At 51.5% G+C, this 25,434-nt stretch overlaps 1 protein-coding gene and 3 non-coding genes across 4 annotated transcripts in view; 3 read left to right on the plus strand and 1 right to left on the minus strand.

The window, feature by feature from the left end:
• Positions 1-1,000, plus strand: part of LOC122365416 (protein tramtrack, beta isoform-like) — a gene marked incomplete at its 5' end in the record, with an annotated part of 42,249 nt that extends 41,249 nt beyond the window's left edge. The window contains one exon of the mRNA XM_043336628.1: positions 89-1,000. Coding sequence (XP_043192563.1) covers positions 89-187 — 99 coding nt within the window. The remainder of the gene's footprint in view (positions 1-88) is intronic.
• Positions 1,001-16,421: 15,421 nt separating this feature from the next.
• LOC122365424 lies at positions 16,422-16,588 on the plus strand. Its single transcript, XR_006253734.1, has one exon. It is a non-coding gene; the product is annotated as a U1 spliceosomal RNA (small nuclear RNA).
• A 1,075-nt stretch (positions 16,589-17,663) lies between these two features.
• On the minus strand, positions 17,664-17,781 carry LOC122365439. The gene has a single exon (XR_006253749.1). It is a non-coding gene; the product is annotated as a U5 spliceosomal RNA (small nuclear RNA).
• A 5,317-nt stretch (positions 17,782-23,098) lies between these two features.
• Positions 23,099-23,265, plus strand: LOC122365435. Its single transcript, XR_006253745.1, has one exon. It is a non-coding gene; the product is annotated as a U1 spliceosomal RNA (small nuclear RNA).
• The last annotated feature ends 2,169 nt before the right edge of the window (positions 23,266-25,434 follow it).

Raw genomic sequence — 25,434 nt, forward strand, 5'->3', positions numbered from 1 at the left:
ATTTGAAGATACTGCTCGAAGACTTAAATCAATGTGATCTGATTAATGCTGACCAGGCCACATTCACTGTTAAGCCCTCCTTTTGCAGGCGTTCATGCGGAACAAGTTGATCCACAAATTCAAGAACGGCCGTTTCAAGGTGCAGACGAGCATGCGGCCCAAGCCGCCGGCCGCGCCGCTGCCCTGATCAGTGATCACGGACTGAGGGCACGGAGTCGGCGGTGCAGCAGGGGCCGCGCTGCCCTGATCAGTGACCACGGACTGAGGGCACAGGGTCGCCGGTGGAGCGGGGGCCGCGCTGCCCCGAGTGGACGGCTCTGCGACTGGCCGGCCACAGCAAGCGGCCGCCGTCTTTATTATTGCTGGGCCTTGGTTGTGTTGCTCAATGTTAAGTCATTGTTTTGAAGCTCAGCTTTTTTAACGCGGTGTGATTTTACCATGATCATAATAATTACATACAATAATTACAAACTATTAATTGTAGCAGTGATTTTGCGATGTTGCTTCGCCTTCCGGGCTTGTCGCTTTTTATTCGAGTCACTTCTAGCTGTTTGATTCGAGTTCTCTTCCTGTTTTGTTTCGCTTTTGGTTGGTTTTGTCACTAGGGTATCAGAAAATGTTGAATAATAGCTTGATTTTTTGCATTTTTGTTGACCTAAGGACGTCTGCTTAGAGAGCCGAGTGTTGCGGCAGCGCTGCCGTATTAACTAGTAACTAGGTACTACATTTAGTAGGTGTGAGCCGGGCCGTACAGTGGGTGTGAGTCGCACCGTGTAGATTGAGTCGGACCGTGTTGATTGAGTCGGAGCGCGATGGGTCTGAGTCGGACCTCAGCGAGTCTGAGTCGGACCTTGTGAGCCGGACCTTTAGTGGGTCTGAGTCGGACCTTGTGAGTTGTGAGCCAGACCCTAGTGGGTGTGAGTCGGACCTTAGTGTTCATTGCCAATCGCTGCCGGAACTATGTGGAGGTTGTGAAATACATAGAGATTAGACAGCTTCATATTTGAGCGTTTGATATTTTGGAATGGATTCAACGCTTCTTCGGAGTATTGGCAAAAAACGACAAGCCCACCCACTGTCTGTAACACATAGCAGGGGTGCTCTGTATGAACGCACTATGAAGCGGATAGCGTGAATATCGGCGATGACGGTCGCGCAGTCGATAAGATCTATCGACAAGCGGACCTTGGCGAGAGCTTCCACTGGGTTAGTCACTCACTCTATGGGCTGGATGGGGAACGAAGTGTAAGAAATAGACGAAAATAGAAATCGAAATAGGCCCTGCTCACTCAGTGCTCAGTGCTCATTTAATAGTGGTATTTTGCTATGCTAGCTTTATTTGCAGCACACCAGTAAAACTTGTGTTTTCTGAAAAAGTAATCCGGTGAGAGATAAGTTGCACAACGATCAAATGCTTATTTCACTTTCTACATAGAGAAGGCGTACTAGCTAAGGTCGGACTTAAATCGGAACCCGTGGGTTGCATAATATTGAGTCACGTTACATATAGTAACCAGTATAACGCCTTTTGGGGCGACTAACGGAGCGAGCGAGAGGGTGAGCCTTGCACGTGCGAAATTTCGACGGGGTACCTCCAGCTGACTTGTGCACGGCACCCTACTAACCGGTCTCTAGCGATGTGCCAAATTTGAGCACAATCGGCCCAGCCGTTCTCGAGATCTGGAAGCGGCACCCTGCACGTGCGCACGTGCAAAATGGGCCTCAACTGACTTGTGCACGGCACCCTACTAACCGGTCCCTAACCATGTACCAAATTTGAGCGCCATCGGTCCAGCCGTTCTCGAGATCTGGAATCGACCCCTGCACGTGCGCACGTGCAGCAGCACCTCAACTCTGGCACATGGATATGCATTGCATAGTGGGTGCCTACCTACATGCCAACTTTCAGCGCAATCGGCCAAGTAGTTACCGAGATATTGCAACAATTGCAAAAGTGACACCTCTTCGTTTTGCACGTGGCACGTGCATAAGGGGTCACCCACATGCATCGGGAATAGTCCAATACTTGGTAGCAGGAATGAAGCTACCCTACAAAAATTACCGCATGTAAATCGGTCAAGTGGTTGCTGAGATATAAGCCTCGCAAAAGCGTGACCACGGCCGGCCGGCCGGCCGGCCGCTCATACTCAGAAATTTCCGTTAATCTAAGGAAAGACTACGCTCGCTTCGCTCGCTCCGTAATTAATGGATGGCTCACGCCGCCTCCAACCAGTCTGAAAAGTGAGCACCGCGTACCCCCACTTACATCCCTCTCCCGCCAAGGGTACGACGGTGCTGCTGCTGGCGATTGCCAGTTTCCATGTGCCTCCACTACCCCCCGGCGAAGGGACGGCAGGGTTGTGGTGCTGTGATTTCCGCGCACCCCTCTAGTCCCCGGTCAGGGGGACGGCAGGGTTGTGGTGCTGGTGGCGGTGGTCGGAGTCAGCAGCGCGCCGCCCTCCTCGGCGGTCAGCAGGCCGGCGCCGGCCGCGTAGCCGCTCTCCTGGCCCCACTGCGGGTCGTACTCGAAGACGCGGTAGCTGGCGGGCTGCTGCTCGCTGGCCAGCCCCAGGCAGCTGACCTGGGCGGGCGGCGGCGGCGGGCTGTCCGCCGCCGGGTCGGCCGCCACCGCCGCCCACAGCTCGGTCAGACTCTCGTTCATGACGGCGCGCGGGCCGGTGGCGTCGCCGCCGTCGTCGAACGCCAGGACGCGACCGTCGTCGAAGGTGACGCGGAACCAGCGGAAGTGCAGCGGGTCGACGGCGGCGGCGGCGCGCAGCGGGTAGGGCAGCACCGCCTGGCCATCGGCGCTCAGCCGCACCTGCGTCCCGTTCCCGTCCAGCACGACGTGCACCAGCGCCGACGTCAGGGCCGTCTCCTTGAACAGCACGTGGCAGCCGGCGGCGCCCGCACACAGGAACTCAACGCTCCAGGAGGGCACCGGCGCGGCCGCCACGCGCCGCCACAGCGCGCTCTTGGCCGGCACCGTGTAGACGCGCTGGGCCGTCCAGCCGGCCTCGGTGGCGGTCCAGGGGTCGGCCAGCGGTCGGCCCAGCCGCCAGACGTTAGTGTAGCCCTGAAGGTTGACGAATTCGACGGCCGCGTGCGGGCTGCCGATCGGCAGACTGGTGGTGACCGGGTCGCCGCCCTCGGGCCGCGTCACGTTCACCTGCAGCACGCCGTCACACCAGCTGACCCAGAGCGAGGTCAGTTCCGGAGGGCGCAGCAGCGGCCACTGCGGGTCCACCAGCTCGGAGGCGCTGGCGCCGGACGCCGAGACCGTCTCTGAGATGGCCACCATGTCGTTGAACACGAAGACGACGAACAGGAAGCTGACGTCGGCGGCCGGTCCGAAGCCGAGCGCCAGCAGCGACTGGCCGGTGGCGCCGATGGTGAGCTGACACTGCTGCTCGGTGATCTGTTTCCAGACGGCGCCGAAAGTGCCGCGACACGTCCACACGTCCACACTGGCCGGCAGCCGGTGGCCCAGCAGCGTCCACGAGTCGTCCCCTCCGGCGGCCGGCGTGCAGACCCGCTCACAGGCGTCCGAGCCGTCCCGCGGGCCCGGACACCGGTCGCCGACGGGCCGCGGCGCCGGCAGGCTCACCGCCACGTACCTGCCGTCTGTCGGCGACTGCTGGTACTCGAGCCCGCCGCCGTCACCGTCGCAGGCGGCGCGCGCGTACAGACGGCACCAGCCCCCGCCGTGGTGGACGGCCGCGCAGCCGGCGGCGGGGGCGCGCAGACAGCGCAGCGCGCAGCTCAGCAGCGACGGCGCCGGCGCCTGAGCCGAGGGCGGCGCGCGCGGCACCACCGCCGGCCAGACGCGCGTCGACAGGGAGCCCTGGCAGCGCCACCAGCACGGTCAGCAGACAGAGCCGCGGGCGGCGGGCGCCGACGGCAGACATCGGGCCGGGGGTCAGCAGACAGAGCCGCGGGCGGCGGGCGCCGACGGCAGACATCGGGCTGGGTGTCCGCGGACCTCCTCCAACCTCAGCGGCCAGTGCCCTGCAGCCGGCGGTTACCTGCACTGGGACCTGCAGTGGGTCGCCGCTCCGTCGTGCCTGCCGCGCTCCCGTCTGGTGTTTAAAATCCAGCAGCAGCCTCACTCAGGCTCGGCCGAGGTACGCCGCACTGTCCGGCGTCCGTCCGCAGCAGGGCTTTGGTGGGAAACTCTGCCCGAACGGTGCCGGATAGAGTGCTTCTGCTGGCGTAATTGCGCACAGCGGAGTGGCTGCATGTGTGCTGCGTGTGGACTTTATAGGAGCTCGCCCCCAGCAACCCCTCTGAGCCAGTGCGGGGAAGACAAACACGACCAGCCGCAGCAACCACCTCAATGGGCTTTGGGCATTCTATGGGCTGTCAGACTTGGTGGTGGCAGGGGTTTCTGACGTTCAATAGGAGCTCCACATACGGTGGTTTTCAGTGTATTACAGTGCCTGAGTGCCCTCAATGCCCAGTTGTCCAGTGGACACGATTGAGGAGTGGTCTCTTCAAGTGGCTGTTCTGTTTTGTTTTGTTTTTTTTGCTCCTGACTGCACCGATTTGTCAAGTAACACATTCATTTGCTGTCACCGACCGTGGAATGACTGATGACGTCACGCGTGACCAGGGTTTGTCAAAGCCTCGACAGTTCCTACAGATCCTTCATTCCTGCGGTGCGCCGTACCTTGCGAATGCGGCGAACATACCGGCGAACCTAACTCATGTATCATGTGCTGTCACCTGTGATACTCTTATTACAAACACTGGTTGTGTCCGCTACGATTGAGCGAGGCGCGGTCGAGGCGCTGTCTTTTGGAGCGGCCCGAGCTTCGGCCGTTGAGTGGGTGGGTCAGGGTGTGCGGCTGTCCCCACAGGGGGTCACTGGGTCTGTGTGTGTGTGTGGTGGGGGAGGGAGGAGGTCCGGCTGTCTCCACGGGGGGGGCCGCCTGTGTGTGTGTGTGGGGGGGGTCCGTCTCACGTCTGTTCCCACAGGGGGCCACTGGGTCTGTGCGAGGACACACTCCGGGCCTGACACGTTCCCACCGTGTGTGACCGATCACCCGCCGTCAGTACGGCTTCGGTCGGTACACAATATACCCTCTCAGACGGCCGTCCGCGCTGTGCAACTGCTATTGGCTGGGCGGGCCGCGACGTTCAACAAACGATCCGGTAAAAACGGTTTGCGTATTGCGTAGCAGTGTATTCACCGCATACATCGCCATTCGCCATGTAGCCTTGGTGACATAATGGATGGATACTTCCATTTCGCGTCTAGCTAGACGCGTCAAGTCTTAGACGCGTCTAGCTCGAGTCTCGACGGCCGCTGCGTCTATCTGGCGCGGCTAAATTAGACGCGTCTAGCTTGTAAGTCTCCGTTCAACAGTTAGACGTCAAGTTGGACGCCAACTTGGACGTTTGCTCAGTTAGACGCCAGTTGGACGTCAGTGGAGGTCGCCACACGTATAGGGACTAGTTTATTAATGTACCTACATTGCACAATACCTACGTAGGTGTATATCACAGCTTATGACATTTATATGCTTATCTTATTCAATACATTTATTCATATAATTAATATACCACTCTCAGGGCCCAATATTATAAAATGCCGTACTATTCTATTCACGGCATTTGGTAACATTTACAATGATACCAGTGCTCACAAACGGTTATCCGAGTCAACGAAATGATTCTTTAGGCCGTCAACATACGATGGAATGAAATGCGTGAAAACCATTTTGCATCTGATGGCAGTTTTCTGCAGCTGAACTTCAGCCAGTGCTGCCATTTCTATTCCACGGCGTTTCCGTTTCAGTTTTCATTCCAGGTGTGGGTCTCCTGTGAACCTCGCTATGGTAACCATTTTATCTTGGCCACACCCGCCTGGAGGCGATGAGTTTCGCCCCTGTGGCCACTCCCGTTTATCTAAAAAAAAGGATAGACGAGAAAAAAAAAACAATCGATAGGTATCCACTAGTAGGTACTTTCTAAAGTAGCTATAGTGATAATTTTTGGTCAGGTCAACGCTGGGGTCACTTTCAGTCATCAAAGAGTAGGTACATTCCCGTCGAATTTTCCCGGCTTTGACATTGTCTCTGACGGTCCTGTCCGCCGGTCTCTGTGTCTCTGACGGTTCTGTCCGCCGGTCTCCATGTGTCTCTGACGGTCCTGTCCGCCGGTCTCAGAGTGTCTCTGACGGTCCTGTCCGCCGGTCTCTATCTCTGACGGTCCTCCGCCGGTCTCAGAGTGTCTCTGACGGTCCTGTCCGCCGGTCTCAGAGTGTCTCTGACGGTCCTGTCCTCCGGTCTCTGTGCGTCTCTAACGGTCCTGTCCGCCGGGTGAGTGTCTCTGACGGTCCTGTCCGCCGGGTGTGTGTCTCTGACGGTCCTGTCCGCCGGGTGTCTCTGACGGTCCTCTCCGCCGGTCTCTGTGTCTCTGACTGTGCTGTCCGCCGGTCTCAGAGTGTCTCTGCCTGGTGTCCGCTGGTTCTAACTGTTCTGTCCGCCGATTTCAGGCTGGCCGCCGCGGCAGTGGCCGCTCGCCGCCGTCCCGCCGGGAGCAGCGGCCGTTGGACGCACCGCGCAGCCGTCCACCAACGCCCCCGTCATCGTGTGTCCCGACTGCGGCATCCGGTTCCGCAGCTCGTCCAGCTACTCGCAGCACAAGGCCAAGCACCGCGGCGAGACCAAGTGCCACGTCTGCGGACGGATCTACAGCAACCGCAGCAACCTGCGGGCGCACCTGCGGTCTCACGAGACCTTCCCCACGCCGCCCGGAGCCGGGTACCCGGCGCCCGAGTCCCACCCCGGCCCGTAGTCGGGGCGCGGGGGCGCCCAGAGCCCCACCCCCACCTGTGGGCGTCGGTGGTCCACACGCCCCCCGGCGACTGGACGAGTGTGCATGTTCCGCCCAAAGGTCCGGGGACTAGCAGACGCAGGCGCAGCGACTGGACGGGTTACTGGCCTGCAGTTCAGAGGCTTCAAGGACTGACGGGCCCGTGGGTGGGAGTCGGTGAGCCGACCTTTGAACGTACAGGTCAGCTAGTAGGAGCGAGCTGCTGGGAAATGAACCGAAAAAGGCTGGAGACGGCAGTAGATTAGTGAGCAGTTAAGCCGTTCTAGATCGGACTTGTTTCGTTGACTGAAGCGGTGTACGTAATTGAAGATGATAAATACCGATTCTGCCAGGGGCGGATGCAGAGATGCCGGTCGTTTCGACGTTTCCTTCTGTTCTGTGGTGGGTAGGTACTAGTTACTTTGTCTCGGAGATTGAACCTTTCAATACACGTTGTTCACAAGTTGAGCTCGGCCTGGCGTGGCTGTTGGCCTCCGCTGCGGCTGGTGGTGGCTGGAGCGGCGGCCCGCCGGTCGACGGTCTGGTGGGACAGCGCAGCGGCCGGGGACAGTTTGGTGGGACGGCGCAGCGGCCGAGGACAGTTTGGTGGGACAGCGCAGCGGCCGGGGACAGTTCGGTGGGACAGTGCAGCGGCCGGGGACAGGTTGGTGGGACAGCGCAGCGGCCGAGGACAGTTTGGTGGGACAGCGCAGCGGCCGAGGACAGTTTGGTGGGACAGCGCAGCGGCCGGGGACAGTTCGGTGGGACAGTGCAGCGGCCGGTGACAGGTTGGTGGGACAGCGCAGCGGCCGGGGACAGTTTGGTGGGACAGCGCAGCGGCCGAGGACAGGTTGGTGGGACAGCGCAGCGGCCGGGGACAGTTTGGTGGGACAGCGCAGCGGCCGAGGACAGTTTGGTGGGACAGTGCAGCGACCGGAACGGTCTGGCGGGACAGCGCAGCGGCCGGGGACAGTTTGGTGGGACAGCGCAGCGGCCGGAACGGTCTGGTGGGACAGCGCAGCGGCCATGGACAGGTTGGTGGGACAGCGCAGCGGGCGGAACGGTCTGGTGGGACAGTGCAGCGGCCGGAACGGTCTGGTGGGACAGCGCAGCGGCCGGGGACAGGTTGGTGGGACAGCGCAGCGGGCGGAACGGTCTGGTGGGACAGTGCAGCGGCCGGAACGGTCTGGTGGGACAGCGCAGCGGCCGGGGACAGTTTGGTGGGACAGCGCAGCGGCCGAGGACAGTTTGGTGGGACAGCGCAGCGGCCGGGGACAGGTTGGTGGGACAGCGCAGCGGCCGGGGACAGTTTGGTGGGACAGTGCAGCGGCCGGGGACAGTTTGGTGGGACAGTGCAGCGGCCGAGGACAGGTTGGTGGGACAGTGCAGCGGCCGAGGACAGGTTGGTGGGACAGCGCAGCGGTCGGGGACAGTTTGGTGGGACAGGTCAGTCCCGCAGCTACCGGAGCAAAAGCCGGGGAGACGGGTTGGTGGGAGTGACAGACACGGGACGGGCTGGTGGGTCGGACTGCGGCCGGGGGTGGTTGACTTGCTGGTTGTTGGTAATTGAAATTAAAGGCTTTATCAGGATTTTGAAAATTGACAGGAATCGTCTTGTTTTGGCTATTGTTGTAATGGTCAGGCTCTGCTGATTCTAATGATAAGCATACATAAAGGTTGTATTAGCGCAACTTGGCTAAATTAAGTAATGACCTGCGACTTTGCCCGACCTGTAGTAGCGGCGCAACCCCTTCAATTAAGGGGGGGGGGGCACTGCCGACTTATGGTCCCATTCTTTCCATGCAAAGCCCATAGGGCTAATGTTAAAATGCCAAAATCAAAGGGGGGACGGTGCCCCGGTGTCTCCCCGTTCCGCCGCCTATGCCGACCTGCATCAGTATTCTGGAACCAGCACAATGTAACAGACACTATATCGATCACGGGGTGCAAGTGGCTAAGAACAGGGTGCATTATTCAAATTCCTGTCAATTTCGGTTGATAAGCGCAAGGTATTGGTAAATAAGATATCTTTCTATGTTTGTAAACTGTGAATAAAATCATCGGCTTAACGCCACACACTCATCACTCAAGACACCAGGGCCCAATCTTACCATTTACCAATGCCGTGAATAGGATTTGGCAGCACTGGGCGGAGTTTACGGCACTGATATCAAAGATATCCTTTTTATTTACATCCCGCTAATCTTGTCTACATAATGATTTTGATAGCGTGAATGATTATGAAATATGAATGTTGCCTGAACGAATGAAAAAGTGAATGTGGAATAGTTCTGATTACAGGGCTGCGGAGTCGGAGTCGGAGTCGGAGTCGGAGTCGGTCGGAGTCGACAGTTGTAACCGGAGTCGGAGTCGGAGTCGGAGTCACCGAAAATCTGTCGACTCCGCAGCCCTGCTAAGTCTGCGGAGTCGGAGTCGGGAGTTGGAGTCGGTCGGAGTCGACAATTCTGCCCAGAGTCGGAGTCGGAGTCGGAGCTGGTTTTTGAAAGCCGGAGTCGGAGTCGGAGTCGGAGTCGCCGAAAATCCATCGACTCCGCAGCCCTGGTTCTGAATGTTACCAAATGCCGTGAATGCGCATTCACGGCATTCGGTAACATTCAAAACTATTTACCATTCATTTATTCATTCGTGCGGGCAACATTCATAATCAGTCACGCTATCAAAATCATTGGACAAGATTAACTGGATGTAAATAAAAAGGATATTTTTTATATCAATGCCGTTAACTACGGCCGGTGCTGCCAAATCCTAATTACGACATTGGTTAGATTGGGGCTGGGCCCAGGCCTTGTTTCATAAAGCTCTGCCGTAACTTACATCTTTCCGTAATTCACACCCTTTCAGACTGCGGAGCGCAAACGAAGCCGTTTCATAAAGCTACAACTGGAATTGTTTACACCTCCGTAAATTGGCATATTTGCGTAGGTGCCATGATTTATCAAGCGTCCTACAAATTGCAATTTCATGTCAACACTTTTTTACCAGAAATTATAGAACAATTATTTTGATTTTAAATCTTAGAAAATATTTTTGAAAAAACAAATATGATTTTGCTGATCATCCTTTATTAAAACCAGTATAACGCCTTATGGGGCGATTAACGGAGCGAGCGAGAGGGTGGGCCTTGCACGTGCGAAATTGCGAGGGGGTACCTCCAACTGACTTACGCACGGCACCCTACTAACCGGTCTCTAGCGATGTGCCAAATTTGAGCACAATCGGCTCAGCCGTTCTCGAGATCTGGAAGCGGCACCCTGCACGTGCGCACGTGCAAAATGGGTCCCAACCTCTTATACGGCCTTGGTCCCAACTGACTTGTGCACGGCACCCTACTAACTGCTCCGTAACCGTGTACCAAATTTGAGCGCAATCGGTCCAGCCGTTCTCGAGATCTGGAATCGACCCCTGCACGTGCGCACGTGCAGCAGCACCCCAACTCTGGCACATGGATATGCATTGCCTAGTGGGTGCCTACCTACATGCCAACTTTCAGCGCAATCGGCCCGGTAGTTACCGAGATATTGCAACAATTACAAAAGTGACACCTCTTCGTTTTGCACGTGGCACGCGCATAAGGGGTCACCCACATGCATCGGGAATAGTCCAATACTTGATAGAAGGTATGAAGCTACCCTACAAAAATTACCGCATGTAAATCGGTCAAGTGGTTGCTGAGATATAAGCGTCGCAGAATCGTGACCACGGCCGGCCGGCCGCTCATACTCAGAAATTTCCGTTATTCTACGTAAGACTCCGCTCGCTTCGCTCGCTCCGTAACAACTTATTGAAAACAGCAGAAAGCCAGCTAATTGCAGCTAATTGCGCTAATTGCAGAAGTGCCTAGCTACAAAAGTGGTGCGGTGCGGCGAATAAACAAATTTCCGATGGTGGCCACAAATCACGGAATGGTACGGAGTGATACGGAAGATTTCCAGTTTCTTTTTCTTCTTTCGGCTGTTCTTTCTTCGTCACCGGGCTCAACATTGTAAAAAAAAATCAAAAATATCCACAACTTTAGCTTCGAATATTAACATTTATTCAAATTCACGCAACAAATTTGTGCGTAGTATACCTACACCACTGATATCAAGAGCTTGATAAAATATTTGGCGTTAATTACGTCGTTTTATGAAACCCAAATGGCATCAATTGGTACGGAATCGAGCATTTGCCGTACCTAAATGATGTTCCGTAATTTCGATGGCGTGACTTACTCCGGTCTCCGGCTTTATGAAACCGAATTGGCATCAAATACGCCGAAACTGGCATAATTGACGGAACGCCGTAAGTTATTCCTTTTATGAAACGACTAACGAGGCCCAGGTTACAAGTCAAACGAAAACACCAAACATCCACACAACGTTTTCATCAGCCGTGGAAATCTCGGGAGCTTCCCAGCCCAAAGACATCCCTTGGCAGCCGTGGGAGTCTCGTAGGCTTCCCAGCCCGGGGGCACCCCCGCGCTCTGCCCGCCGGCGACGCCTCTCGTTCCTGCGTGCTGATTGGTCGGGCGGCCGGCCGTCTCCGAGGGAGGGGGAGGGAAGGGGGGAGGCCGGCGGCCGTCTCATGTGAACGTAGCGGCTCCGGTGGCTCGGTAGTCGGTGCGTCTGCGTTCTCGGTCAGTTGTGTTCTGTGTGTGCGGGGAGAGGGACATGATCTAGCGGTGGTGTGCTTATTGCGTACTAATCAGCGCAATGATTGTGGCAGGCTGCTGCCTAGCATTGTTGGCAGCGCTAGTGTTACAATTAATAACGGGTGCTAAAACATGGGAGGCATTTCAGGTCAAAGCACGATCGATTTGAGAGGGTCAGCGCCGTTTTCTTCTTTGGTGAGTACAGCCATCTACTTTTTTACATTTGTTTTTCTGTACGATTGTCATAAAGCACAGCATTACCTTGTCCTTATCAATGCGGCGAGTTGCCGTAGGGTTTTGGTCAGTAGTGGCGGAACACCTTCAATTAAGGGGGGGGGGGGGCACTGCCGACTTTTGGTCCCATTCTTTCCATGCAACGCCCATAGGGCTAATGTTAAAATGCCAAAATCAAAGGGGGGCACGGTGCCCCGGTGCCCTCCCCGTTCCGCCGCCTATGGTTTTGGTAGGATTACCGCGGAATGCACCTATGCTGGAAATTAAAAATAATTATCGTTACTTTACATTAAATATTTTGGTTATTGCCAAAGCCCAAAACTTAACATTTTTTGGTTATGGACGGCCACGGCGCCAATGCGGTGGACGGGGTAGGTGGGGGATGGGGGAGGGTGCACCCCCGGTCACATTTTTCATCTGTCCCGGTTCAGACATTAGTTAATGCCTATTATATAGACATCATTGACTATAGAGAAACTCGCGTTTAGTAACAATACTGTGTCATCCAGTTAACCTGACCAACAATTTCCACCTAAAACTAACTAACCGTAATCTCACCACGATTTTTGGAGGCGTTTGTGGTTGGCGGCGGTCGTGCGTGCGATGCGGGCAGTTTTCTTTTTTCTTGCGGCGTTTGCGGTGTTTGCGGTTTGCGGCGGTCGTGCGTTTGAGTTGTTTTTTTATTTTTGCGATGTTTGCGTTGGTGTTTCGGGCGTCCATTTTGCGCGTTTTTTTTGCGGTGTTTGCGTTTGTCGGCGGGCGGCCGTTTTTCTTAAATAATTCAAAGTCCCAACCTTCGGATCTACAGCGCTCCTCGAAAAGCCGTACATGCGTACCATATACAGTTTAATGAAGTAACAACCCAATTCAACCCTACTTATATAAGCATTCAAGTTTTGATAACCAAACTAATGGCCTCATCAACAATATCTATCGAAACGTAGGTACCAGGGGCGTCGCCGACGGGGGGGTCGGGGGGGTCGTGACCCCCCCACTCTTGAAAACTGGGGGTGTCGACCCCCCCCCCCCACTTTTTGCGATGCTGAGTATGCTTTTTTAGCTTTTATGTCAGTGAAGCAGGCGTCAGCAACACCAACAAATACATCAGATTCAAAATCGTTTCAAGAGCTCCCTAAAGCCAATTAGCCAATTACCTAAAGGTCAATTAGCTGCGGGCGGGGAACACCAGCACAACAATGTTTTTAAGTAGCCCCATCCTAGTACCTTTTTATCCCTCAAAGGATTGGACGCGCCAAAACTGCCCCGAGCGTTCGTCTGATCGTTTTAAAAAAATGGTCGCAGTCGATTCGTCGGATCAGTACCTAACTACAAAACTACAAACTAGCCTCAGCCCCATGGCTACCGTCACAACTAGCTGTACAGTGCACATGTAGGGGAAAGGGAGTCAGATGGAACCGTCTCGGGCTTTCGCAAAGAAGTCGCGCAAAAAGGAGCCGATTGCAACAAAATTTCCGGTGCGCTCGAGTTAATCACCTACTTAAAATAAATCGATATCACTGATTCAAATAAAGATGACCTTAGTTCACTTTTTCATAACATGCTTTTAATTGATAGGGTAGTTTTTGGAGCTGATTTTGAACTTAGCGCCCATCTGAACATTTAAGAAGTAGTTGTGTTGCTTATTCATATAACATGCTAGGAAGCAATCGGTGGTGGTCATCCACTATTAGGTACTGGTCGATCTGACCTGACCTGATCTACCCCAAATGCATGGAGTCATCATCTTCGTTCAAAACTAAGATAACATTCGTAATCAGAACCTCGAAAAACCATCACAACTTACATTCGTTAACTTCTAGCAGGTCCCGAGTTTCTCTACTTATTGGCGATGACCTGAGTCCTGAGATGACCCGAAAACTTGTAAATGGGTATCATCGGCTTTCTTTCGTCACGGGCAGCATGCTCTTTTTTCCGCAAACCTGTAGATCGATCAGGGGTCGAAAGCATGCCTCAGCGTTAGTTTAGTATACGTTATACGTTAGCGACTGGGAAACCACCAATAGAAGGGCTACAGTGAAGCAGAAAACTATTCGATAGCTCTTTTAACGCTCTTTCGCTAGCTTCGCGTTAGATTTCATCTCAGGTCTATGTTTGGCCCATAAGAAGGCAAACAGCTAACTGGACAGATTCTGCCGCAACATCTGCTTTGCAATAACTTTCGATTCCGTGAATTTGTATGGTATGTACATATGTTGTCTTGTCACCACCGTCTTGATCTCTTTGAGACGCGTCACATGAGTTAAAATTTGACCATTCAGAATTAACGTTAAAACGACCTCAGGTCAACGTTATGTCCTGATCGAAAAAGGACCTCCTGCTGCATATGAATGGATCCGTGTTGTTGAGCTGAACAGTGAACACCTTCCAGGTGCTGTCATCGCTCTACCGCGTCTTCGTCAAAAGTTGTAGAAAAAAAATGCTGGTGGCCATCGATGGACATTTCCACTAATGACCATTCGAGTCATCACTCGCCATAAGTTGCACCCTGTCCCTGGCAATGATAAGCTGATTTGTCATGGCTCCAAAGATATTTTGCGTTTCTGACGAACTTTTTCAAAGCAGGAGGCATCCGTGCTTTTTCTAATTTCTCATTATTTTCTAATGATGAGGTCACGTATTTGACCTGTCTTCAGATCATAGATGTAAATCCTCAGTTAGAATCATGAATTGCTGACACGTATAACCCCATACATTAGGTACCTATACAGTGTACCAAATTTCGAAGTTATGGGAGAAAAGCTACAAGAATGGCGAGAGGGGAAAGTTTTTATAGAGGTATACCGTATAACTGAACTTGACATGGCGACCTGACCTTAAGTGACCAGTGATAATTTTTACGCAAGTGATGTAGGTAGGCATACCTACCTAATAGGTTATACCAAATTTGGCGGCGCTGCGCGCCGATTTGTTACACACGTACACACACACATACGCACGCACACGCACGCACAAAACTGGGAACTGGGAAGTGTGGCAAAAAAAAAACACCCCTACCCATCGGGTGAAGACTAGAAACCCGCCCCCCCCCCCCACTCAAAATTCCGTGGCGACGCCCCTGGTAGGTACAGTTATCGAACAATCATGGCCATCTAGTTTCTTATGAAATTTGACACATTGACTTTAACGGTGCTTGAAGCACTGAAACGTGTACTCATTGCTGTCTCATTTGAGCGTTTCACTCCTAGAAAATCTTTGGTTTAAGTAAAACAACAGATGTTTAGCCAGTTAAATTTTGGCTTATGTGATCTAATAGTGGGCTTTTGATTGTCAGAATCTTACAGGTCTCCAAGGCCAAGATTAAGAATAGCCAAGCAAAGAATGTGCAACGTGAGTACCCAACTTCGAAATACAGCCACACTGCATGGTGAAGAGGAAAGCTGAGATCAACGATTTTACGTTGCTACTTGCTAAACCTCGTTTGTTTGTTTGTTTTGTTAGTTTAGGCTCTTTTGGTCTTATGAGACCATTGCGGAGCCGGGAGGATAATAGGAATTAGGGTCTTTTGTGGGGATAATAGGAGCACTGGTCTGGGCGGCCACCCAGCCCCTTAACACCGCACCCGGCTACGGGCGTGACATCCAAGGGGAGCTTCCCGAATTCCGCATGGGAAAAATGCCCGTCCATCCTGGAGCAAGAGATTGAGGCGTGGAGGCGATGGATTTGACTATCCTGAGGATAGAAACGACGGAACGGATGACCAAACTTCGAAAGGGAAGTCTAAACACTCATGTAATACCACCTGTTTCGTCGTTTCCATCCTCAGGACATTCAGATCCTTTCTCCACGCCTCAACCCCTGTACCGGGCTGGGTATGCAACTTTATTGCATGCGGATTGCGGGTGGCTCCCATTGGAGCGCACCGCAGCAGGCAGCTCTAAGGGAGCACAGCCGTGGCCGGGTGCAATGAAAACATACATTGGGGGCAGGGGCTGGTCGGCCTGTCTAATTTGATGGGCTCAGGCCTCAGCCCCGGTGACTCACTAGGGTGCTTGCCCAGACCAATGTCTCCCCCTAATTCCCATTATCCTCCCGGCTCTGCAATGGTCTTAATGGACCGAAAAGGCCTAACCCAACTCCCAAGCCCAACAAAACAAACAAAACAAACTCGTGCAATATGATTCTCTGGATAGGTGGCGAGTTTCGCAAACCAGCACTAGGTGGCAGTGGTGTTGCTCGCTAATCCGCTGCCAATCGATACCCCACCAGCGGCCTATAGATGGCGGTGGTGTAGCCCGCTAGAGCTCGCTGCTAGTAGATATACTATCTGAAGGAGTCATGCTTGTGAGGATTGTTGACTTTTGTAGCTTTAAATAAGTCGATAATTGCAATAATTAAGGTAAAGTTAGAGAGCTAACTGGACCTATATGTGGTGTTAGAACTTATGATCTTGGATCCTGGATTTCTCAGGTTGTTGGCCTCGGACTTACACAGAAGCTTAGCTTCCGTTACGCCTCATAGAGGGCGTGGTGTAGAGTACCAAATTCTCTACTCTCTTCTACGAAAATTTGCTTAGTGACTTATCACAAATTTATAATGCAAAAGGCCATTAGAAGGCAAGATATTTGAAAAATATACCAATGCAGCTTGCGCTGATAGTATCCTGTATGAGCTTCAGGCTACCCAATGCTTGTCTACTTGGAAAAAGCTACTCATCAGTGACAATGGGATATATACGGAAAACTCGGCGGCGAAACTCATACTTACCTGGCTCAGGGGATACCGTGATCATGAAGGCGGTTCCCCCAGGGCGAGGCCCTTCCATTGCACTTCGGTTGGGTTGACCCCTGCGATTATCCCAAATGTGGATAACTCGGGAGTACAATTTTTGTTAGCGGGGTAGGTTGCGTTCGCGCTCCAACCCTTTTTAAGCATTTAAAAGTGAGGTGAGAAAGTGGGTTAAGAATTGAGTTGACAATCGGTTGCTTGATGAGGGAATCGTTCGTTCACGAAGGTGACAGGTCAGAGACATCGGCATATTCAGATGGGTTCGTGATTCATGTAGGTATTTATGTATTCCGATGGAGATCCGATGCAGTCCGGGGACCTATGGATGTGCTGTTCCGTAGGCGATTCTCGTTTTTCTATTTCCGGAGTAGTTCATAATCGATGTGAACTTTCTGCATTCCGAAGGCAGGCGGACTAGAGCGAATCGTCTTCTTTTTCTCGTTGGTTTCTAAGATCTTCAGGTCTATATAGACAGTGGAAACTGATGATCACGAGATGAACTATACATCTTATCTAGCGGCCTATATACACGCAGTGCCGCTTTAGACACAACCTGTGTTAGTGTGTTTTCATTTATCGTTGCTACTAACCCACAGGGTATCTATATGTTAATAGACATTGTTTTAGTATAATCACGATCATCAAATTTGCCCTAAAAGTTGTGATAGTTTGGACACTACCTGTGCGGACTACCGACCACTTTGCGCCGCAGTTCCATTGTTCCGGTGTGACGGGTAGTAAAGGAATCTTGGGTGGGACGGGTCACGGGAGTGCCCCGCTGGGGCAAGCCCGCCCAACATGTGTGTTTGTATGTAGGTATCTGTAACAACAAAAACCTTTGGCATATCGACGCGTTTTTTCCAAACCCCACATCAGTTCTTCAGTAATTTCCGGGAAGCACGAAAGATCCATTTTAAAAAGCGTGCAATCATCCGATCCTGATCAAATGTGTGTCCGTAAGCTTTTTCTGGCATTGCCTAACCTGCCAAGACACTGATTGACCTGGCCTGCCTTCAGAAAAACGGAGTGTCTACAACCTACCGTTTTTGAAAGTTTCTATCCAGCTTATCGGACACTCGCAGGAGAACAGATGTGGGGTTTGGAAAAACGCGTAACACCTTAATCCTGGCAACGTTAAACTCACGACGCAAGATATTTTGAAGTAACTACAATCACTCACTGACCATTCGTACCCATCTGAAATTGTATTAGTAGGCCACCATTGCGGTGGCCGTAAGAAATTCGGCGAAAACTCATTTGAGTGTTCCCCTCCACGGAAATCTTTAGTAAAAGGCGAAAGATTTGTACGTTTTGAAGGGAACCCAGAGATGGTTCAGCCGGCGAATTTTCAGAATATATCATGTACTAGTGATGTTTCCATCGTTAGTTTCAGGTCGATAGTGGCTAGTACAGCTGAATTTCTATTGTCTGTAGCAAAAAGTACATTGTAATATTATCAAATGGGACCCAAACCCTTCAGTAGATCTATTCACTTAGAAATTCTTACATTCCCCTGTCAACAAAGCACCATATTTCTCCCGAAATTTGAGCCCCTCATTTTACCCCATCTACCGAGTGTAGGCTTCACTACAGCTTACCATACCTGCCGCTCGCGCGAACCTGCCCACTCAGGCTCGTATGGCCAAAACGCTGGTTCTAGGAACTTTCGCGTCCTGTCTTTTCAGCATGCTCTGGAACATGCTACAACACTGCAAGAACGTCGCGTTAAGTATTTGTTAACCACTCCCTATTTCACCGTTCAACCATAACGACCTCCCCTGAACCGCTCCTGGCGTCGCCCCTGCCGGACGCTCCCGGCGGTGACGCCTATGAAGGGAGCGGCAGTCGGCCGGCCGCCGCCGGGACCGCCTGGGCCAGGTGGGCACCGTGACGTGCATATAGTTGCATCATATTCACATTCAGATTCGCGTGCACATTCGCGGACCCCTTCGATTTGGCTGAAAATTGCACAGCAGATAGACAATGAGCTCCTAAGTGCAAAAATCATCTTTTTATTTACCGACATTAAGTATTTTCCAAGTTATTCACGTTTGTTTTACTAGTAGAATATTCTGGTTAGTAAACTTCCCGGAAAAATCGGACCTCATCAAATTTCAAGAAAATTTCAGAAATGATTAAGACTCAGTAGTTCTTACCAAAAAACTAATTTGCATCAAACGCGGTCGCATAGTTTTCTCAGGAGAAGTCTCTAAAGTTCAAGGTCGTTCAAGGTCATGCAATTTTTCTCACTTTTTGGAGTCGTTTTACACGTGACAGCTTCGTATTTATGAAGGACATTAGCTATACATACTGCAATAACAATATACTTAAGCACCAGAGGCATTGTTAGACCAAAGGGCGAAAAACAGTCGATAAACCTATTAAGCAAAGCCAAGAGGCAAATACAACTGATATTCAGATTTCCCGTCCTAAAGTGAACTTGCCGGACCCCTCCGATTTCGTTCAAAGTCACAGGAATGATGCTCCTTGACCTCCTGAACACGAAAATAGTGCTCCTTTTGACCGACATCAAAGACTTTTCCAGATATACGCATGCGTGCACATTCAAATTGCTTAAGTAACCAGGGACCCCATCAATAACCAGGGCCCCTCAGTAAACGGGGGCCACTCAGGTAAGTGTAGGAGTCCCGCAGATAACCAGGGCCGGCAAGGTTTCTCAGGTCCGTTTTTTGACAAGGCTCTTATTGACTCAGGTGCGAGCCCTTTGCCATCAGCAGAGGGCCCTTTCAAGCCTTTTGAGGGCCGTTTAACGTCTCTTGAGTTCCCATTGAGGCCTTCTAAGGGCCCTTTGAGCAGTCGAGGGGCCTTTGAGGCCTTTTGAGGGTCTCTTGACGTCAGCTGAGGACCGTTGGACGCCAGCTGTGGATCGTTTTTTGGGCCTTCTGATGGCCATTAGACGCCAATGGATGACCCTCTGATACCAACTGGGGCCCTCTGACACCAGCTAAGGGCACTTTAAGTTTGACGCTAGCTCAGGGCCCTCTGACATTAGCTGGGGGGCCCTCTGACGCTAGCTCAAGGTCCTTTGACGCTCTTTAAGGCCTTCTGAGGGCCCCTTGAGGTCTTCTAAGGGCCCCTTGAGGCTTTTTGAGGGTCGCTTGACGCCAACTGAGGACCGTTTGAGGCCTTCTGATGGCCATTTGGCGCCAGCTGGGGGCCATCTGGCACCAGCTGGGGGCCCTCTGTCACCAGCTAAGGACCCTTTAGAGCCTTCGGAGAGCCATTTGACGCAAGGGCATGGCCCTCTGACGCCAGCTCAGGGACCTTTGACACCCTTTAAGGCCTTCTGACGTCCGTTTGACGTTAGCTGAGGGCCCTTTGAGGCTATCTGAGGGCCCTTTAAGGCCATCTGAGAGTCCTTTGAGGTCATCTGAGGGTTCCTTAAGGCCATCTGAGGGCCCTTTGACACCATCTAAGGGCCCTTTGACACCAGATGAGGGCCCTATGACGCTAACTGAGGGCTTCGAGGCCATCTGAGGGCCTTTTGAGACCATCTGAGGGCCATTTAAGGCCATTTGAGGGCCCGTTGTACACGGTCTTCGGTGGTCTAAGGATTAGTTAGAGGCCCATTTGAGGCGGCCTTCGGCCGCCTCAAATGGGCCCCTTCCTTCGAGTTGGGCCCCCCAACTCGAATGGGGGGGGGGGGGGCACGGGCCCGTGTGCCCCCCCCCCTTGTGTGCGCCCTTGGGGATGGGGGAGGGTGCACCCCCAGTCACATTTTTCATCTGTCCCGGTTCAGACATTAGTTAATTCCTATAATATAGACATCATTCTATAGAGAAACTCGCGTTTAGTAACAATACTGTGTCATGCAGTTAAAATTTCCACCTAAAACAAACTAACCGTACCTACTACCTAATCTCACCACGATTTTTAGAGGCGTTTGCGGTTGGCGGCGGTCGTGCGTGCGATGCGGGCAGTTTTCATTTTTTTGCGGCATTTGCGGTGTTGTTTGCGGTTTGCGGCGGTCGTGCGCTTGAGTTTTTTTTTGCGATGTTTGCCTTGGTGTTTCGGGCGTCCATTTTGCGCGTTTTTTTGCGGTGTTTGCGTTTGTCGGCGGGCGGCCGTTTTTCATAAATAAATAATAATTCAAATTCCCAACATTCGGATCTACACTCTACAGCGCTCCTCGAAAAGCCGTACATGCGTATTGCGTACCATACAGTTTAATGAAGTAATAGCCGAATTCACCCCTACTTATATATAAGCCCTCATCAACAATATCTATCGAAACGTACAGTTATCGCGCAGTCATGGCCATCTAGTTTCTTTGAAAGTTGACACACTGACTTTGACGGTGTTTGAAGCACTGAAACGTGTAGGTACTCAGTGCTGTCTCATTTGAGCGTTTCCCTCCTTGAAAATCTTTGGTTTAAGTGAAACAACAGATGTTTAGCCAGTTAAATTTTGGCTTATATGATCTAATAGTGGGCTTTTGATCGCAGAATATTCCAGGTCTCCAGGGCCAAGATTGAGAATAGCCAAGCAAAGAATGTGCAACGCAAGTACCTACCCAATTTCGAAATGCAGCCACACTGCATGGTGAAGAGGAAAGCTGAGATCAACGATTTTACGTTGCTACTTGCTAAACCTCGTTTGTTTGTTTGTTTTGTTAGTTCAGGCTCTTTTGGTCTTATGAGACCATTGCGGAGCCGGGAGGATAATAGGAATTAGGGTCTTTTGTGGGGATAATAGGAGCACTGGTCTGGGCGGCCACCCAGCCCCTTAACACCGCACCCGGCTACGGGCGTGATATCCAAGGGGAGCTTCACGAATTCCGCATGGGAAAAAATGCCCGTCCATCCCGGAACAAGAGATTGAGGCGTGGAGGTGATGTATTTGAATGGAAACGACCAGAGGTGAATAAAACTCAAAAGGTGTCACCTACGCGATGTCTAGCTGTCGCCAATTTTTCACAAGTCATCTTGAAACAGTAGGTACCATTTTTGCCGTTTTCTCATCACCTTTGAGGCCTAAAAAGTAAATTTGAATATGAGGCTAGAATGTTAGAAATAAACTGATCTTTCAAATTTCAGCCTCTGGGCATTACAACGCATCACCATATTTCAATAGTTACACACACACACAAAAAAAAATCACTATCATTAAACTTACCTATAGGTCTGATTGACTTCCTAGCTCGTCCTGGCTTCCTGATCCAGTTCAATCAGAACTCACGAAAGGATAGTCAGTTGTCACTGATTCACTTGTCTTTGCTTCAGTAGTCAAGACCAAGATTCTTACAGATATAGTCAAGATAGTCAAGACCAATTATCAACGCTCCCACCAAGTTTCTAGGACCGATGGTCATGGACCTCGCCCCAGTTGTGGCTCAGATGTGACGTCCCCCGTCCCAGTCGCCCGGTCCCTCCCTACTCCGTCGGCGGCCAAGGCCGCGCCGGTCCCCGCCACCGCTCAACCGGCGACGAGCGGGGACGAGCTGTCGCGCTGTCGCCGTTTTTCCTGCGTTGTCTATGGCGCTTCACAACGCACCGGCTGTCGCACCGGCGGGATTTTTCAGCCCCAGCTGTCTACAAAGAGATGACGCTGTTAAATTTTTGTGCCGTGGTCCATAGTGGTCTTCTATGGGAAGACAGCTCTGATTGTAGCGGAAACGGCCTAGTTACTCTACTTTAAATGCATCAACTGAGATGCTCGCATCTGTCTGTTTTTATTCCTATGGCTGTCGCCTACGCACGCAGGCGAGTAGCAGGGTTTTTCACCTCTGGAAACGACGGAACGGATGACCAAACTTCGAAAGGGAACTGGGAAGTCTAAACACTCATGAAATGCCACCGTTCCGTCGTTTCCATCCTCAGGACATTCAAATCCTTCTACTCCATGCCTCAACCCCTGTACCGGCTGGATATGCAACTTTATTGCATGCGGGCGGCTCCCATTCTAGGGTGCTTGCCCAGACCAATGTCTCCCCCTAATTCCCATTATTCTCCCGGCTCTGCAATGGTTTTAATCGACCGAAAAGGCAAGGCCTAACCCAAGCCCAACAAAACAAACAAAACAAACCCGTGCAATATGATTCTCTGGATAGGTCGCGAGTTTCACAAACCACCGATAGGTGGCAGTGGTGTTGCTCGCTAATCCGCTGTCGCTGCTCATAATCGATATCCCACCAACGTCCTATAGATGGCGGTGGTGTAGCCCGCTAGAGCTCGCTGTTAGTAGATATACTATCTGAAGGAGTCATGCTTGTGCTTATTGTTGACTTAAGTAGCTTCAAATAAGTCGATAATTGCAATAATTAAGGTAAAGTTAGAGAGCTAACTTGACCTACATGTGGTGTTATGACGTATGATCTTGGATCCTGGATTTCTCAGGCTGTTGGGCTAGGACTTACACTGAAGCTTAGCTTCCGTTACGCCTCATAGAGGGCGTGTTGTAGGGTACCAAATTCTATGCTCTCTTATTCTACGGAAATTTGCTAAGTGACTTATGACAAATCTATAATGCACATGGCCATTAGAAGGCAGGATATTTGAAAAATATACCAATGCAGCTTGCGTTGATAGTATCCTGTATGAGCTTCAGGCTACCCAATGTTTGTGTACTTGGAAAAAGGTACTCATCAGTGACAATGGTATATATACGGAAAACTCGGCGGCGAAACTCATACTTACCTGGCTCAGGGGATACCGTGATCATGAAGGCGGTTCCCCCAGGGCGAGGCCCTTCCATTGCACTTCGGTTGGGTTGACCCCTGCGATTATCCCAAATGTGGATAACTCGGGAGTACAATTTTTGTTAGCGGGGTAGGTTGCGTTCGCGCTCCAACCCTTTTTAAGCATTCAAAAGTGAGGTGCGAAAGTGGGTTGAGAATTAAGTGGACAAGCGGTTACTTGAAGAGGGAATCGTTCGTTCACGAAGCTTAGGGACAGGTCAGAGACATCGGCATATTCAGATGGGTTCGTGATTCATGTAGGTATTTATGTATTCCGATGGAGATCCGATGCGGTCCGGGGACCTATGGATGTGCTGTTACGTAGGCGATTCTCGTTTTTCTATTTCCGGAGTAGTTCATAATCTGTGAGCTTCATGCATTCCGAAGGCAGGCGGACTAGAGCGAATCGTCTTTTTCTCGTTGGTTTCTAAGATCTTCAGGTCTACATAGACGTGCAGTGGAAACTGGTGATCACAAGATGAACTATATATACATCTGATCTAGCAGCCTATATACACGCAGTGCCGCTTTAGACACAACCTGTGTTTTCATTTATCGTTGCTACTAACCCACAGGGTATCTATATGTTAATAGACATTGTTTTAGTATAATCACGATCATCAAATTTGCCCTAAAAGTTGTGATAGTTTGGACACTACCTGTGCGGACTACCGACCACTGTGCGCCGCAGTGCCATTGTCCCGGTGCGACGGGTAGTAAAGGAATCTTGGGTGGGACGGGTCACGGGAGTGCCCCGCTGGGGCAAGCCCGCCCAGCATGTGTGTTTGTATGTAGGTATCTGTAACAACAAAAACCTTTGGCATATCGACGCGTTTTTTCCAAACCCCACATTAGTTCTTCAGTAATTTCCGGTAAGCACGAAAGATCCATTTTAAAAAGCGTGCAATCATCCGATCCTGATCAAATGTGTGTCCGTAAGCTTCTTCTGGCATTGCCTGACCTGCCTTCAGAAAAACCGAGTGTCTACCTACCGTTTTTGAAAGTTTCTATCCAGCTTATCGGACATTCGCAGGAGAACAGATGTGGGGTTTGGAAAAACGCGTAACATCTTAATCCTGCCAACGTTAAACTCACGACGCAAGATATTTTGGAAATATACAAGCAACTACACCTTTTGTCAGTTTATTTCGGTACGTGCGCGTCCATTTTAGACCTAGCGGATTCTTTGTAGACATACCGCAAAGCTATGTATCAGTATAGCATTGCATGTCGGCCGTTTATAGCGGTGATCGGCATTAGAGCATTTAATTTCGGCGCAGCAGCAAAAGACGCCCGGTTTCGGCGTGTCCGCATTGTATTTCGGCGATGCTGCTGGAGATTGGAGACGGCCGCACGATATTTAGAACAGCAGCAACCAAATTCGGCGATATTCATTTAATTTCGGTGGCTATTTGGAAGCAAGCAGAGACTTCTTGCTTACAAAATTAGCTTGTTGGAGCATTGTTATTAAGTCAAACATTTTTCAAGGTGTTTACTGTTGCCACTGTCTCATTGCCTGGACTTGAGTGCATGCCTCCGGCCCTCCACCCTCTCCGTTTATGGCCGAATATTCCTTTCGCCATCGCCAGCGATGAGCATGATTTCATGTTCGTGCTTTCTGTGGGTTAAACAAAACATTACAATGTTCCTATTAATTTCTATCAAGGAAGTACAAATAACATAAGTGCATAGGCACCTGCTTAAAACGAAGCTGGCGGAGAACAAAACCAGGCCGACAGGGTACGCGACTACTGAGCTTTGACCCCGCCCATGCGCCAGAGACGCCCGTCGCCCGGTGTCGTCGCGCGGTTGCTGAAAGGATGCGCCGAGTGCCGGATGGACAGTCAGATGCTCAGGGAGGGGGGGGGGAGAAAAATACACCTGCCGCAACTACGAGTCTTGTCCATGGGACGGGTTAGAATGTTGGCGCTAAGCCTCTGGGTCAGCAGGGTGGTGTTCGTGGGGGTGGGTTGGGGTGAGGGGAGGCGTGATGATACGATACGGAATGATTAATTTATTTTCGTGTCCTTCTGCACGCAGTAGGTAAGAGATGTTTGATATTTCACGTTGGCAGTTGATTAATAGGAGATGATAACAGGAACTGGAAGTGCAACGATAACCGATTGGTAGGACTTATTCTGGTATGGCTGAGCTAATTGTGTTATGTTTGATTGACGAGGTGACGGGTTGCTTTCAAAGTGAAGTAAAATAACTGGGATTTTGATAAAACGGGTTCATGTTTTGGGCAAAAACTTGGCACACAGTGACAACAGCACAGACGTGCTTC

This window comes from Amphibalanus amphitrite, unplaced genomic scaffold (genome assembly GCF_019059575.1).
Source record: "Amphibalanus amphitrite isolate SeventyFive unplaced genomic scaffold, NRLGWU_Aamphi_draft 000739F_arrow, whole genome shotgun sequence".
Classification (NCBI taxonomy): Eukaryota; Metazoa; Arthropoda; class Thecostraca; order Balanomorpha; family Balanidae; genus Amphibalanus; species Amphibalanus amphitrite.